Raw genomic sequence first — 15,819 nt, 5'->3', positions numbered from 1 at the left:
ATTTACTCAAAGTCAATAAACATGTATCAGAAAAAGGATTCAAATTTTATGTGTGATTTGTCTTTCTATATCCATAGCCTGCATCCTGAAACCACTCTTACATACTCATGTTTAAGTGGGGAGAGTAGATGGAAACTCCCAGGAGAGATCCTTCAATCTAGTTTTGTGGCTAAAAGCAGTAAAGGAGAGGTTGAGGAATCTACTTGTAAATGCAGGAGACCTAAGGACTGACAATTAAGAAGAAAAACAAAAAAAACTAAAAAGCAGTGTAAAACCTCAGAAGCAAATAAGTCCTGGATCATACTCGTAGGAGCAAAAAATACCTAAATCAAAACAGTATGTCAAGGGCCTAACTGAAAATCCAGTGCCTAATTGGCCTGAGTTGTTGAGTTCACATTATATTCAGATAAGTATTATTAAAAACAGAGAAATAAAATATTTAACGAAAATTGGTTAAATGTGTGTTGATAGTGTATTTCCCATTAGTCAGCTATATGTAAAGTTTGTGACACTTTTGTCCTCCAATAGACTTATGTTAAAGACAACATGTGTATTGAAAGTAGCAATTTTATTTGAGTTAAAATTATTTACAAAAACCCAAAGACATACTTCATGAAACTGGTACAAACTATTTTTTCCTGCCGTTGGCTTTTGCTCCAAAGATCACAGCTGAGAAATACTGTATAAAATAAAAATAGGATTGGATTCAGAAAAGTACTCTACTGTTCTAATTTCCAATTGGTAGTATTTACAGAAATATTTACAATGGAAAAAAAGGTTACTTTAAAACTTTTAGTTAATTTGCAAGTCAGCCTCAAGTACCCTAAAATGCAGAGTTCTCTGAGGGTTAAAAACACACAAATGCACTGCAGTTGGTGAAGTGATTATCTCCCCCACCACCTCCCCCCACCAAAATCTGCATCTCTTATCAGTGCTTGACAATTAGTTATTATTTAAAAAACAAAACAAAACAAAAAACTGTTAAACACTGAGGTAAATCAATTTTCAAATGATTACCAGTGTAACAGAAAAATGTAGTTCGCCCTGATTGTTCTCATCCAAATGTTTTATAATATTCCTTACCATCTGCCACAAGTCAGGTTCACCAAAAATCTGTCCCTTTCCCTAAATCCAATGATTAATAAATACCAATGTATTTTGCATTTTAAAATAAAATATAACTAATTTAGTTTTATGGGTATCATTTACCAATATGTTTTTAAAAGTATTTTGCTAAGCTAGCTTTAATACTCAGGGCAAATACAATCTCAATGGTTCCCACGTTACACTGGCATATGTTCTTAAAAGGTGATGGGTAGGGGTCGGGGTGGGTAGAAGGAAGAAAACAATTTGCCTGGAATCAGTTACTTCCTTATAGATTTCCCAACAATCTGCATTATCAAAAATAGGAAGACAACAGAAGGCAGCCACTGCATTTAAAAACATTACAGCTGGCACTGATACAAGAGCCCCGATTTGTCACTTTATACAAGGAAATAACAAAGTCTAAATGGGTAAAAATTAGACTTTTAGCTATTTTCCCCAATACACACCAAACTAATATTTTTATGGCTTCAAGTTTTACAAATCCAATGAAAAAACATGATGTGTACTACCTGAAAGGTATTTAAAAGTATTAATGAAAAAGATCTCTAGAAAGCCTGTATTCAGGCCCAATCAATAAAAAAGAAAAGGGAAAAAAAAAAAGTATAACCAGTGGTCTGAAAAATACAAGAAAAATTTGCAATGTTATGATATTAAATCTATAAAATGTTTTGTGTTCCATAACTGTTTTCCAAATAACCGCTCTATGAACAAAGGATCTGAATGAAAAAAGGGTCTTCTCTAAACCAGCAATTTAAGGCTTTGCGCTTATGCAATTGATCCTGTCACTCTATAGAAGAATATACATGTTATCTGAAAACATGAATTCCACATTGGTGTTTTAGCTTCCTTATATTTATTGTACTGAACATTAGAAAATATATCTAGAGAGTCTTTCCTCAAAACCTAATAATGTTTCAAGAGTCTCTCTAGCATTAAGTGTAAACTACCCTGGGTTTGACTATTTTGCCTCTTCCTTTAACAGGGCACATCATCTTATACAATATTCCCTCAAACTGTTGTTTTTCTTGTGTCTACAGCATGACACATTACGGTATGATACTGAATATGGTTGTGGTCTCAAAAGTAAAAAATAGTTCAATAACCCAAACCTAATCAAGAATAAAAAAATATACTATTAATCCCATGTATCTTTGGATTCCATCTAATTTTAAATATAGACAGTAGTTCAGGGAACAACAACCAAAAAATTCACAAAATTATTAAAAGCTTTATTTACGATTGGAATCATTCAACAAAAAAGCAAAAGCAAATGAGCCTGAAAAAGGAACTAAGCTGTTGTCTAGAATGTCCTCAGAACATTCGCTACCTCAGTAGCTAAGCTGCCTTTGCACCTGGCTGGCATGACAACAGTGGCTCAACATACACAGCAGTTGCACTAACAGCAGCACAAATTTTCCCCTTCAAACTTGCTCCGAATAAAGCAAGAAAACAAGGGGAGGGTATAAACTCTGCCAAAGTAAATGTATTTAAATACTGCATGGAATTGTTAACAGCCTGAACCTTTTCCCTCATTTTTGATAGTTGCAGATTGATGTAGTAACTGTCATTTAGCAAATGCCGAATGCATGACGAAGAAATCAGGTGGCCTTAAAAATCCAAACACGAATGATACTGATGAATGTTCTTGGTACATCTTCAAGGACTTCTTTCATAACTTGACTTTTCTTTGTCTAAGGATAGCTCCAGCATTACCGAGCACCTGAAGCAAAGGTAAAGCAGCTAGCAATGTTCCAAATATTCAATCACTCTAGAGATAGATTTCTGGCCAGTTGTTCCAACAGCACACTGAAAGGGGGATGAAGGCGAAAGGAAGTAACAGTTAATATTTAACAGATTTTAAGAAGTATAAATAAAAGTTTACCTCTAGATTTACTAAACTGAACACTACAAAGCAAAGTACACCGAGATTAAATTGTGGGTTTGATAGTTATTTGCCATAACATGCAATCATTACCTTGAAGAAATAGAACACAATTATTAAAATTAGAAGAAAATCCCTTTTTGCTCCCACTTTTATGTCTACTGTCAATGTATTATACTTAAATTTAAAATCATAAAAGCTACTTACAGTGAGATTCATGAAGCTCAAAAATTTTTTGAGCATCTCTGTCATTATTGAAAAGTCTCCTTCTGGCAGATATTCCCGCACAGTGGTTACATTGATCTGAGGAAACAGAGCAAGAAATGTTGGTCAGCTGGCAGAAACCATGAGACTGCACCTCGTACAATGTTGTTGGTTTTGACACACATCTCGGTGTAAATTTTCAAGATCCTTGGAACATGTGGTTATTCTCTTTCCATACTCATTCTGCGTGCTGTCGATTTCCCCAGAAAGAAAGGAGAAAGGCAAAGTTGGCAAAAGCTACAAAGAAACATTTGTGTACACATTTACTTTTTTTTTTTTTTTTTTTTGATGTAACAGTCACTCTGTCACCCAGGATGGAGTGCAATGGTGCAATCTTAGCTCACTGCAACCTCCACCTCCTGGGTTCAAGCAATTCCCATGCCTCAGCCTCCCGGGTAGCTGGGATTATAGGCACGTGCCACCACGCCTGGCTAATTTTTGTATTTTTAGTAGAGATGGGGTTTCATCATGTTGGCCAGGCTGGTCTCGAGCTCCTGGGCACAAGTAATCCACGTGCCTTGGCCTCCCAAAGTGCTGGAATTACAGGCGTGAGGCAGCATGCTGGCCTACTTTCATAAATGCAAAGAAAAAGGCCTGAAATAACAAACTGCACTGTTTAATGTATGTGTATGTTTCATTGGGGGCCCCAGAGGAATAGGAGAAGAGGGTGAGGACTTTAGACTTGAGAATGTACTCACAAAGCTGCTCATGAAATAAAAAGATGAAAGAAAAATTCACACACTTCACAGATGAATTCAACTAATTACATAGGACAGGAATTAACTAGAAGCATCTTTCCAAAGGTAATCTAACCTCACCTACGATAGAGTCTCAGACAGTATCAGGAGAGAAAACCCTTCATTATTAGCAAGAAGCAGCCAAACTATATATAAACCAATCTGTTACATGGAAAACATTACACAACCTGCTTAAAAAACTATTTCATTACATTAAAGAATGCTTTAAATGTTTTAGGGAGAATAAAAAGAAAAGACCTTTTAGGAAGGTTCACCTGTAGTAAGGAGCAAAGAAAGTATACTGTCCCAAGTTTGGGGACACAAGGTAAAGGTTAAACAAAACCAACCAAACAACAATAAAAACACACAAAAACTTCCAATTTGACTTTTGTTAGCGGGGGCAAAAAAGGAGAGACAACATATTTCTTTTCAGAAATTTGCCACTACCTTCCCCCTTTTTTCTATTCCCATGCCAGCGTACTTGCAAAATTAGAAAGTGGCAAAATAATGAGATGAATACAGCTTCAGAAAAGATCTAATCAAAAAACTGCTAAAGTACTCATGTGCTGAAGGTATCAGTTACATTCAAACTGATCCTTCCACCAAAAGCTATCACAGTAGTGGGCAGAGTAGTGGCTAAACTGTCTCTGGAGAACTGCTCAGTAGAAAAGTACACCTCTATAATAGAGAATATATGATTAGCTCCTATGTTTTGGATGAAAGTCCCTCAATCCAAATCAAATCCTTCTCTGTCAACACACTACAGAACATAATATACAGCATTTCTGAGGCAATGGGAGGGACAGTGACCGCATTTTTTAATAGAGTATAGCAGGTACAAAAAGAAAAGGCGTGATACAGCAGGGCCTATTCGAAAAATTTTAAAAGTATCCAGTGGGTATGTAAGTTTGGAAATTGGAGAAGCAGTCTTAAGTCCAGGGTCTTGCAACATTAAACAGTCATTAGTCTCCTTATTGGCTGTGAGCCAAGGAAGACTGGGCAAGGAGCTATGTGATCAGCAAGTGCTCTGAAGTAAGTTAGCTCTGGTGGCAATGTGCAATGTCCCAGGAATGGACAGGCAAGAAAGCAGGAAGAGCAGTGAGAAGACTGACCACTGCAATGCACCAGATGCAAAGTGAGAAGTCATGAAGGGCAAGTGAAAACAGGATCAGACCACAAAGCGGCATTTGCTGCAACAACCACATGCTTTCTTGTCTATCTCTTTCACTTACACATTAGGCAAACCAAACTTCCTTTACATTTTGTGGTATCAGCTAGCTTTTTGGTGTTAATCATAATAATCTCCAAGGCAACAAACAAATCTGGGGCTCTATGAATTCACAACATTGCCTACAACTTAAGAACATTCTCTCTTTAGAGACAAGACAGATACAGGCAAACACAAATAAGAATTAGCATGGGAAAGATGACCCAAGATAAATCACATGTGGTAATAACACAATTTCAAGAATGATTATGTAAGAAAGAATATGACTGAAATATGACTAAACCTATAGTGTATACAAAACAGAGTATCTAAAAATCTTTACATTTAAATATTATTTTCATTGCTTTTGAGGCCTGCCTCTTCCTCCTCTCCTGTGTGTGATGTATTTCTGATTTGCTCTTAAAATCTTGTCACTGCAAATAAGAAAAAGGGATATAAAGATCTTGCGGGGCCTCCAGAGCCATGATGAGAACTTTGGTCTTGATCCTGAAATGGGTGGTACCCAGAGGGGCCACACAGAGTGGGCTCGTGTATTTAGGTTGGTTAAAATATAAGTATGGAAGAGATGGACAAGATGGATTCAGAAAAAACACACAGGACTTAGTTACAGAAAGTGGAAAAAAAAAAGGCAATACAAAGAATTAGATGGCAAAAATAAGGAAAAGTGGCTGGGTAGATGGGCCCAAGTACAAGGAGCCAGCATGAGTTCCTGCTCAAATGAAGCCATGCACTGATCATTACTCTGTTCTTCCAGTCCTCTAGCTTCAAAATGAGACGGCCCCTGCTTCCTACTGAAACTAACCCCCCACTCTATACGTCTCCACTCTTTCTTGCTCCCTCAATGCCCTTGCTCCTAGAAAACAATCTGCCTTCCATTTCAAACTCTGGCTTTACAATAATCCACCTACGCCCAACCCCCCATCTTAAAGAGAACACTCATAATGATTCTGCCGTGTCCTTCTTCAACAGTTTTACTCCTCAGCTTTTTTTTTCCCAAGGCAGCAGACTATCCCCATAGTCATTACCTTCCACTTTCGGGCTGACCAGCCTGATTGTCTAGACATTTGTATTTCTCCAAAGTGAATCCTGATGATCTAATCCACTCATAGAAATCCCATGTTCCTGGCCAGCAACTGGTTCAGACAAAAGCATTGTGACCCAATGCTGGCCAAGATAAGGAAGTCTACCTGGTGAGGGGTTAGAGTGGCATGGGGTCCCAAAGGGGAAATAAACAAACAGTTGTCTTAAAAAGATACGTATTTCTAGCCAATGTACCTATGGAAAAAAAAAAAACCTAGAGGAAGAGGCACCTATTACTGCTAGGCATTATTTAATTTGATGAGACACCTAGCTTAGCATGGGACCATGAGAGCTAGCAAAGGACAACATGTGGAGGACAGCAGTTTAAACACAGAAATGGGGTGAGCGCTGTGGCTCACACCTATAATCCCAGCACTTTGAGAAACCAAGACAGGAGAATCACTTAAGCCCAGGAGTTCGAGACAAGCCAGGGCAACATGGTGAAACCCTGTCTCTACAAAAAAATACAGAAAAACAATAAAGACAGAAATGATCCGAGCCTCTGATGACCTCAGTGAGGCAATGACATCACCCAAATTAGACTCTGCCATCTTGTTTAAGCCAGATGAGTACAGGTTTCACACTATCCCTTCTTTTACTCCAACCAAAGGCATCTGAACAGATTCATCCATCAAACAAGAGCCTTTTCTTTTCTTATTTATTTTTTTGAAACAGTCTCACTCTGAAGCCCAGGCTGAAGTGCAGTGGCGTGATCTTGGCTCACTGCAAACTCCACCTCCAGGATTCAAGCAATTCAACTCTTGCGCCTCAGCCTCCCGAGTAGCTGCGATTAGAGGTGTGTGCCACCACACCCAGCAAATTTTTATATTTTAGTAGAGACATGGTTCCACCATGTTGGCAAGACTGGTCTCGAACTTCTAACCTCAGCTGCCTCCCAAAGTGCTGAGATTACAGGCGTGAGCCACCACACCCAGCCACAAGAGCTTTATCATTAGACCTAATGTATTCTGACCTTTGGGACATACCTTAAAAATCTCAACAAGTAGTTTTCAATATTATACACTATCTTGATTTTTAATTTGATTTCATGTATGTAATTCTTCCTTTTTCATGAGATTAAAGGACTGACTAGCTTGTTTTCCAGAACTGCTTTTTCTTATATCTTTAACAGCCTAACTCTGACAGGCACATCCTTTCTAACAAAGCCATAAAGATCAACTTTATTTCACTTTTTAAAAAGTGAAAATCAATTTAATTTACTCCACTCCAAGCCTTACTTAATAAAACCTATACTGGAAAGGATTAGCATGTAAAAAATGCTACACATTCCCTTTCCAATAGAGACTGTACTAAAGTTTTTACTTTAAAACTATTTAGGTAATTTAAATAAAACTACTGGAAATGTTAACACATTTTCTTGCCATTTTTCCTCCATAGAAAATAAACAGTTTAAATAACCCTATAACCAGCCAATAGCCTTTGTGGAATAAGTTGGACATTAAAAGGGAAACACTGAAGAAATAAGTAAGTGAAACAGGTAAAGGTATGAAGCTGTTACATTGGAATCTTTCAAAGATACATAAAACATCACTGAACTATGTACTTACTGGACTTTCCTGGCAGAGACACCCAAGAAGTAGTGCTGTGTAGGAGGCCACAATGCAATCCTCCATGTGTTTGCCGGCATGCTGAAGGGCTGAGAGAGTTGAGAATTGTAACAGTATATTAATTAACACAAACCTTACAAAACCAACCATTCTGTTAGTTATCTTTACTTCAAAACAGCTACAAATCAACAAATGATGCTAGGATAACTGGATATCCACAACTTAACAAAAATTAAATCAAAATGAAAAAGGGATCTAAAAGAAGAGCTGAAACCATAAAACTTTTAGTTAAAATTTTTGTGTTACAAAGGACACAATTAACAAACTGAAAAGATAATCCACAGAATGATAGAATATATTTGCAAATCATGAACTTGATAAGGGTCAAGTATCCAGAACATACAAAAACATTCTTAACAACTCAACAACAAAAACAACCCAATTAAAACTGGGCAAAGGGCCCAGGCGTGGTGGCTCACACCTACAATCCCGGTACTTTTGAAGGCTGAGGCGGGAGGATCACTTGAGCTCAGGAGTTTGAGACCAGCCTAGGCTACATAGTGAGACCTCCTCTCCACTAAAATTAAAAAATCTTAAATGGGTGTGGTGGTGCACGACTGTAGTGCCCAGCTACTTGCAAGGCTGAGGTAGGAGGATCGCTTGAGCCTGGGAAGTCAAGGCTACAGTAAGCCCTGATTGTGCCACCGCTCTCCAGCCTGGGCGACAGAGCAACACTCTGTCTCAAAAACAACAAAAACAAAAACCCACAAACTGGGCAGAGGACTTAGAGAATTCTTCAAACAAGATACACAAATGGCCAATGAGCACATGAAAAAGATGGTCAGCAGCATTAATCACCAGGCAACTGCAAATCAAACCACAATGAGATACCATGTCACGCCTACTAGGATGACTAAAAATTTTATTTTACAATACAAGTAACTTAGAACCTTCATACATTGCTGATGGTAATGTAAAATAGTGCAGCCACGCTGGAAAACAATTTGGCATTTTCTTAGAATGTTAAACACACAGTTACAAACAATCCAACAATTCCAAATCCTAGGTATAAATGCAAAAGAAATGAAAATGCATGTCTACAAAAAACTTGTAGATAACTTCAAAAAGCTAAAAAGCAGAAACCACTCATATGTCCATCAGTAAACAAATGGATAAACTATGGTATAACAATATTATGGAATATTATTTGTCTAAGAAATACAGTATTAACAAATACTGTATCACGGATAACTTAGAAAACATTCTGCTGGCTGAAAGAAGCCAGTCATAAAAGGCCACATATTGTATGATTCTTTTTTAAATGGAATGTCCAAAACAGGCAAATCCACAGACACAGAAAGTAGATTAGTGGTTGCCAGTGCCCAGGGAGGACGGGAAAATAGGGGTGATGGCTGCTAATGGGTATAGGGTTCCTTTGGTGGTGATAAAAACAGTATTTGGAATTAGTGGTGATGGCAGCACAACCTTGTGAATATATGAAAAACTACTGAATTACTCACTTTTAAAGGATGAACTGTACAGTCTGTGAATTCTATCTCAATAAAGCTGTAACTTTTTAAAAGACTGCTAAAAAACCAAAACCATTATTACGCCAAAAAAAGAAAAGCATCAAAACCTAGTAACTGAGAAAAAGGAAAAGTATTACAATATTAGAACTAATGGTATCAGATTTGTGGAGAAGTGGGAGTAATAGAAGGAGAAAAGGCTCAGAATGAGACATTGCGGCAGCTTGCTTCCTAGTGATGTAAAACTGAACACATTATGGTCGTCCCTCTGCATCCGAGCGGGGATTGGTTCCAGGATGCCAGCACCCTCCAATACCAAAACCGGCGTATGCTCAAATCTCTGATAGGAAAGGGTGCAGTATTTGCATATAAGACACACACATCCTCTGGCATACTGTAAATCATTTCTAGATTACTTCTGATACCTAATACAATGTAAATGTTATGTAAATAGCTGTTATACTATATTATTTATTAACCTGTATTATTTTTTCTTCCTCAAGTATTTTTGATTTGTGGTTGGCTGACTCTGTGGATGTGGAACCCACATGTATGGAGGGCTGACTGAACTTAAATTCATAACCTTAGTGATATGAAGTTACAAATGGCTATTCTGCAGAACTCGTATGAATGGCAAAGTTGTATCACAAATTCTGACAACAGCAGATAATAATATATGACTGGTGAAGACATTACCTCTAGTATCTTTTTCTTTTTTTAAAATGAGAAAGGGTCTCACTCTGTCACCCAGGGTAGAGTGCAGTGGCGCAATCATAGCTCACTGTAACTTTGAATTCCTCAGCTCAAGCAATCCTCCAACCTCAGCCTCCTGAGCACCTAGGACTACAGGCTTGCGCCACCATGCCAAGCTAATTTTTTAAATTTTTCATAGGGATGGGGTCTTGCTAGATTGTCTCAAACTCCTAGCCTCAAGTAATCCTCCTGCTTCAGCCTCCCACAGTGCTGGGCTCAGGTGTGAGCCACCAGCCTACAGTATATTTCTTATTGTTTCCCATCTAGCACTTACATTTTGAGAACTATTACTATAATTTATGACAACAGATCTTCAAGTTTATAGTGAAGCTGAAAAAACAATCTCAAAAACTGAAAACTGAAAAAATCCTATTATGTCTCCTATGTGTCTCTTCACAGATGAGTAAAGGAAAGGAGGGCGCCGGAAGGAAGAGTGATTTAACTGGATCTTTCCTGTCACTAGCATGCCTGCCATTGGCATGCACCTTCCTCACTGTGGGAGAACTACCACAAGCACTCAAGTATCAAAGCCTGTCTGGATTGAACTAGAGAGGTCCTCAAGTAATAGCCAGATTAAGACAATCTGCGAATTAAAATGGTTTGAAGAAAAAAACAAAATCAAACCACTATCTTCAATGTAAGTACACCATTCAAAGTAAATATACCTTTATTGAGGTCAAGTTCTTCATCCTCCTCCTCCTTCTTATGTTTCTCTTCTGTACCATCAGTCTTTTCAGTTGATACCCACTGTATTTCTCCACTTGTTTCTTGCCACTCTCCACTCTTATCATGCTGAGTGGTGGGAGCATCTTTGATCAACTCATCTGTTTTACTTTCTGCTAGCTGGGCTGCCCGCTCTCGCTCAAGGAATAGCTGATAAAAATTATTTTTGAAGATCATTAAAAAGAGATCGCCAATCAATATGCATATATGCAAATATAAAGTCATAGTTGCTTTTAAATGTATCACTAACTCTAAGATGGTTATGTGGTAAAAAGAGGTGAGTATAAGTAAAAGCTTTTGCTCTACATCCTACTGAAAGCCAAAACAAAAGTATAAATGCTGCTAAGATTCAATGAAGTCATCTACTAATGACGCAGGTTGCTTGGAAGAATGAGTCTCAATAATTTCCCTTAATTTGCATAATACAAGAAATTCAAGCAAAAAAATACAAAATTGGAAAATTCTTAAGTCAAAGAGAAATATGCTAAATTCCTTGCCATCACTTACTTTATTTTCCCTGAGCTGGTACAGTACTGACACATAGAAAACACTGACATGATTTGGGAAATGCTCCAAGTTACTAAAAGAATTGCCTGAAAATCAAATGCCAAGTAGACCCCAAAGATTTGTTGAGTATACAGAAGAATGGTATACAAACTTCAAAGAGAGATTATACAAGATAATATCTTTCAGAAAATAAAAGTTAACCTTTATAGAGAACAGCAATTCTCAAAACTGGTCTAAGAATCCCTATGGATCCTTAAGACCCTATCAGGGAGTACAGGAGGTCAAAATTACACTCATAATAATATTAAGAGGTCTGCTGACTTCTTTCTTCTTTCAATGAGTGTACAGTGGAGTTTTGGAATCTACATGCCATGTGATTATGTCACTGCTCTAACAGCTAATGTAAGGTCTCCCAGTTTTAATTTCTAATTCAATAAATATAGATAGATAAAGCACATATAAACAACAAAAGTTCTTTGGGTTTCCCAATAATTTTCAAGCCCTGAGATAAAAATGTATGAGAAGAGAATAATGGACTCCTACTTATGACTTCAGAAAGAACTGAGTTGTTGTGGGTTACTCTGAAGACACAACTTCAAGGATGACGGCTTTTGAAAAGGCCAAAAAAGGGAAGCTAAACACAGCAAGGGCTTTGGAAAAATAAAAAGAATGAACCATCACTGTTTCTGGACATGTACAAAATGCCATTTAAGGAAATACCAAAAATACCTAGGAACCTGTTAGACTAGCAAAAATCTTGGCAAGAGTATGAAGGAATGGGGACTCATAAAAAGTTTTAGGGGGAAGTATAAATTGAGGGCACAGGAAGTATGTGTTTGGTGATGAGGGTGGGAGGAGTTAGGCATATCAACTTTAAATACAGTACAATATATTCTGACACAACAATTCCTAAACCAGAAAAGTACGCTCACAGACATACTTTGTATGGCCTGGCCAGGCAGGGTGGCTCATGTGTGTAAATCCTAGCACTTTGGGAGGCCGAGGCAGGCGGATCACTTAAGTCAGGAGTTCATGACCAGCCTGGCCAACAGTGAAACCACCTCTACTAAAAATACAAAACTTAACTGGGCGTGGTGGCGCATGCTTGTAATCCCAGCTACTTGGGAGGCTGAGGCAGAAGAATCACTGGAACCTGGGAGTCAGAGGTTGCAGTAAGCTGAAATGGTGCCACTGCACTCCAGCCTGGGCGACAGAGCAAGACTCTGTCTCCAAAAAAAATTAAAAAAAGAAAAGTATGGCCTAAGATTTAGATGCTAGGGTATTTATTTCTGTAATTTTTGTAACAAAATAAAACTTAAACACAAAACAATCAAAAAGTGTATCAGAAGAGGTTTGGTTAAATAAAGTACTAAGGCAGAGCATGGTGGATCACGCCTGTGATCCTAGCACTTTAGGAGGCAAGGCAGGAGGATCACTTGAGTGCAAGAGTTTGAGACCAGCCTGGGCAACATAGTGAGACTTCAGCTCTACAAATACAAAACTTAGCTAAACGTGGTGGCATGTGCCTGTAGTCCCAGCTACTTGGGAGGCTGAGGTAAAAGGATCACCTGAGCCTGGGAGGTAAAGGCTACAGTGAGCTGTGACTGGACCATTGTACTTCAGCCTGGGCAAAAGAGACTACTATGTAGGTAGGTAGGTATGTATGTATGTATGTATGTATAAATAAAAAAGCTACTGGTTTGCAGTCATTACAAAGAATGTGATAAACCTATGGGTTGACATGAAAAGCTCAGGAAGACACTTTAAGCAAAGAGTGGGTATAGACTAAACACTATGTACAGTAAGAGTCCATTTATATAAAACACATTGCACATTTATTTTTTATTTACTTTTCGGACAGGGTCTCACTCCCATTGACCAGGCTGGAGTACAGTGGCAGGATCATGGCTCACTGCAGCCTCGACTTCCTGGGCTCAAGTGATTCTCCCACCTCAGCCTTCCAAATAGCTGGGACTACAGGCATATGCCACCACACTTGGCTAATTTTTTAATTTTTAGTAGAGACATAATTTTGCCATGTTGCCTAGGCCAGGCTCAAATTCCTGGGCTCAAGCAATCTGCCTGCCTCAGATTCCCCAAGTGTTGGGATTACAGATTACAGGCATGAGCCACCATGTCTGGCCTCCACATTTATTTTGATATATGCACAAACACTAATTTCTCAGGACAAACACAAAACTGTTACAAATTGTTATGTTTTAGGAAATACATTTATGGAGTTTAAACCTTTCTGGATCTGACTTTTTTTCCCCCCACTATTTTTGTGAATTATGTTTGGTTTTTAAAAAATAAAGAGATCCATAAATAGGTAAGAACAGCTAGAAAGAGGAAAGTTCATGTCAGTAACCAGAACTACCTGTAAGATTCCATTTATACAACATTATTGAAAAGATACGTAATTTGAAAATTACTGGATTCAGACCAATGTTACCAGTAGCATAAAGGATATAAATATGAACATGGAATTTTTCACTCTATCTTTGAATAACAGAATTAAAAGCCATTTCTTGATACTTTAAGATAACTGATATGAGTACAAGGCAGCACAATTTTCTAAAATGAGTAACAGAACCCATCACCCAAAAGGTATTACAGTCGAAAAACAAAAACTGTAAACTGATTTAAAAATGACAAACCAAAAACCATAGCAGATAAAAGAAAGCCAGAGAAGATACAGGATGACACCCTGAAGGACAAGAAGCTTCTATAACACTAAGTGCAAAAGAGGAATACTGGAAGTGGTTTTCCCAGGTCAATTAGACACAGTAGGAAAATTTGAGACTATCCCTGAAACAACTCACAAACAGGGATCTCCTAGGGTGTGGGGGTGGCTTCTGCAAATGAACCCCTATTATGTGAATAATGCAGACCTATCATCTGTGCCTTCAAACACAGCTTGTGAGGTGGCTGACGGTAAGTTTTTATTCATTTCTAGGTTCCATTTGAAGAAAAGTCAATTTTTAAAAGAAAGGGACTAGAATGATAGAAAAAAATAAAATGAGATGAAAAAAGATGGAAAACAGGTTGGTGGTAGCTAGGAGACAGGGAAGGCAGGTAAGCTGTACAGTGAGCAGCACAAGGGAATTCTTTTATGGTGATGGTTCTATACCTCAATGTAGTAGTGAGTACATTAATCTATACATGTAATAAAATTGAACAGAGGTACATATGTTACACACAAACATAAATGAATGCAGATGAAAAATGGTGAAACTAAGTAAGGTCTAAAGTGCAGTTAACAGTGATGTACCAATGTCAATTTCTTGGTTTTGCTATGGTACTACAGTTATATAAGATGTCATCATTTGAGGAAGTTAGGTAAAGGGTAAATGGGATTCTTTGTACTATTTTTGTAATTTCCTGTGAGTCTATAACTATTTTGAAATAAAAGTTTAAAAACAAGTCAACTGTACAGAAAAAAAATACTTTTTTAAAACGTTTTTGAGACACGGTCTCACTCTGTTGCCCAGGCTAGAACACAGTGCTGTAATCACGGCTCACTACAACTTCAAACTCCTGGGCCCAAGCAATCCTCTCACTTCAGCCTCCCGAGTAGCTGGTACTATGAGCATGCACCACCACACTCGATCAACTATTTTACTTTTTGTACAGACAGGATCTCACTATGTTGCCCATGCTGGTCTCAAACTCCTGAGCTCAAACAATCCACCCACCTTGGCCTCCCAAAGTGCTGGGATTACAGGTGTGAGCTACCTAGACTGGTCAAGAAATGCTTCATTTAGCACAAAAATAAATGTGTCAATGGGATCAAAGAGAGAGGTGCCAAATATTTTTAAATGGTTTTTGCATTAAATGAAATCTCTAAATGGTATCTGGAGACTAAAAGTAGCCTATTACCAATTATTGTTAGTAAATTACTACTACCATTTACTATTACTGTTATTGATAAGTAATGACAATTTATCACTAGTTTCACATTTACTTTTGTATTTTAAATAAACTAAAATTTCAAGGCTAGTCAAGACCAAGTATCCTGAATCTAAGAAGAAAATCCTAGGGATGAACTACCTCTTATCTACAGTCAACATTCAATCACACATAATAGAGAACAAAAGAGGATAATGAAAAATGACTTCAAATGGTTCAAAGAAACATTCTCATTCACGATTTCCCATGCTCAGCTACTCTGCCCTTTCCAGACTGGGTAAGGGAACAGGTGACAAAGGAACTTCTAGCTTTCTATGGTCCATAAGGTCAAAGTTCTGGACATAGATCAGACAAGTAAATAAATACTAGAGAACATGAAGTGGATGAGATGGGCCTGGATTCTTGACTTTTTTTTTTTTTTTTTTTTTAAACAGAGATGGGAGCTCACTATGTTGCCCAGGCTGGTCTTGAACTCCTGGACTCAAGTGATCCTCCCCGCCTCAGTCTCCCAAAGTGCTGGGATTACAGGTGTGAG

At 37.9% G+C, this 15,819-nt stretch overlaps 1 protein-coding gene across 2 annotated transcripts in view; it reads right to left on the bottom strand.

Moving 5' to 3' along the window:
- Positions 1-549: 549 nt before the first annotated feature.
- Positions 550-15,819, bottom strand: part of WAPL (WAPL cohesin release factor) — an 85,632-nt gene continuing 70,362 nt past the window's right edge. For both annotated transcript variants that reach the window (XM_007962716.3, XM_007962715.3), the window contains exons 16-19: positions 10,811-11,018; positions 7,867-7,955; positions 3,197-3,292; positions 550-2,913 (exon numbers count right to left, since the gene is read on the bottom strand). In XM_007962716.3, coding sequence (XP_007960907.2) covers positions 2,848-2,913; positions 3,197-3,292; positions 7,867-7,955; positions 10,811-11,018 — 459 coding nt within the window. In that variant the 3' untranslated portion in view covers positions 550-2,847. The remainder of the gene's footprint in view (positions 2,914-3,196; positions 3,293-7,866; positions 7,956-10,810; positions 11,019-15,819) is intronic.

The sequence above is a fragment of the Chlorocebus sabaeus genome, chromosome 9 (genome assembly GCF_047675955.1).
Source record: "Chlorocebus sabaeus isolate Y175 chromosome 9, mChlSab1.0.hap1, whole genome shotgun sequence".
In the NCBI taxonomy this organism is placed as follows: Eukaryota; Metazoa; Chordata; class Mammalia; order Primates; family Cercopithecidae; genus Chlorocebus; species Chlorocebus sabaeus.
This window is presented reverse-complemented; position numbering and strand designations above follow the sequence as displayed.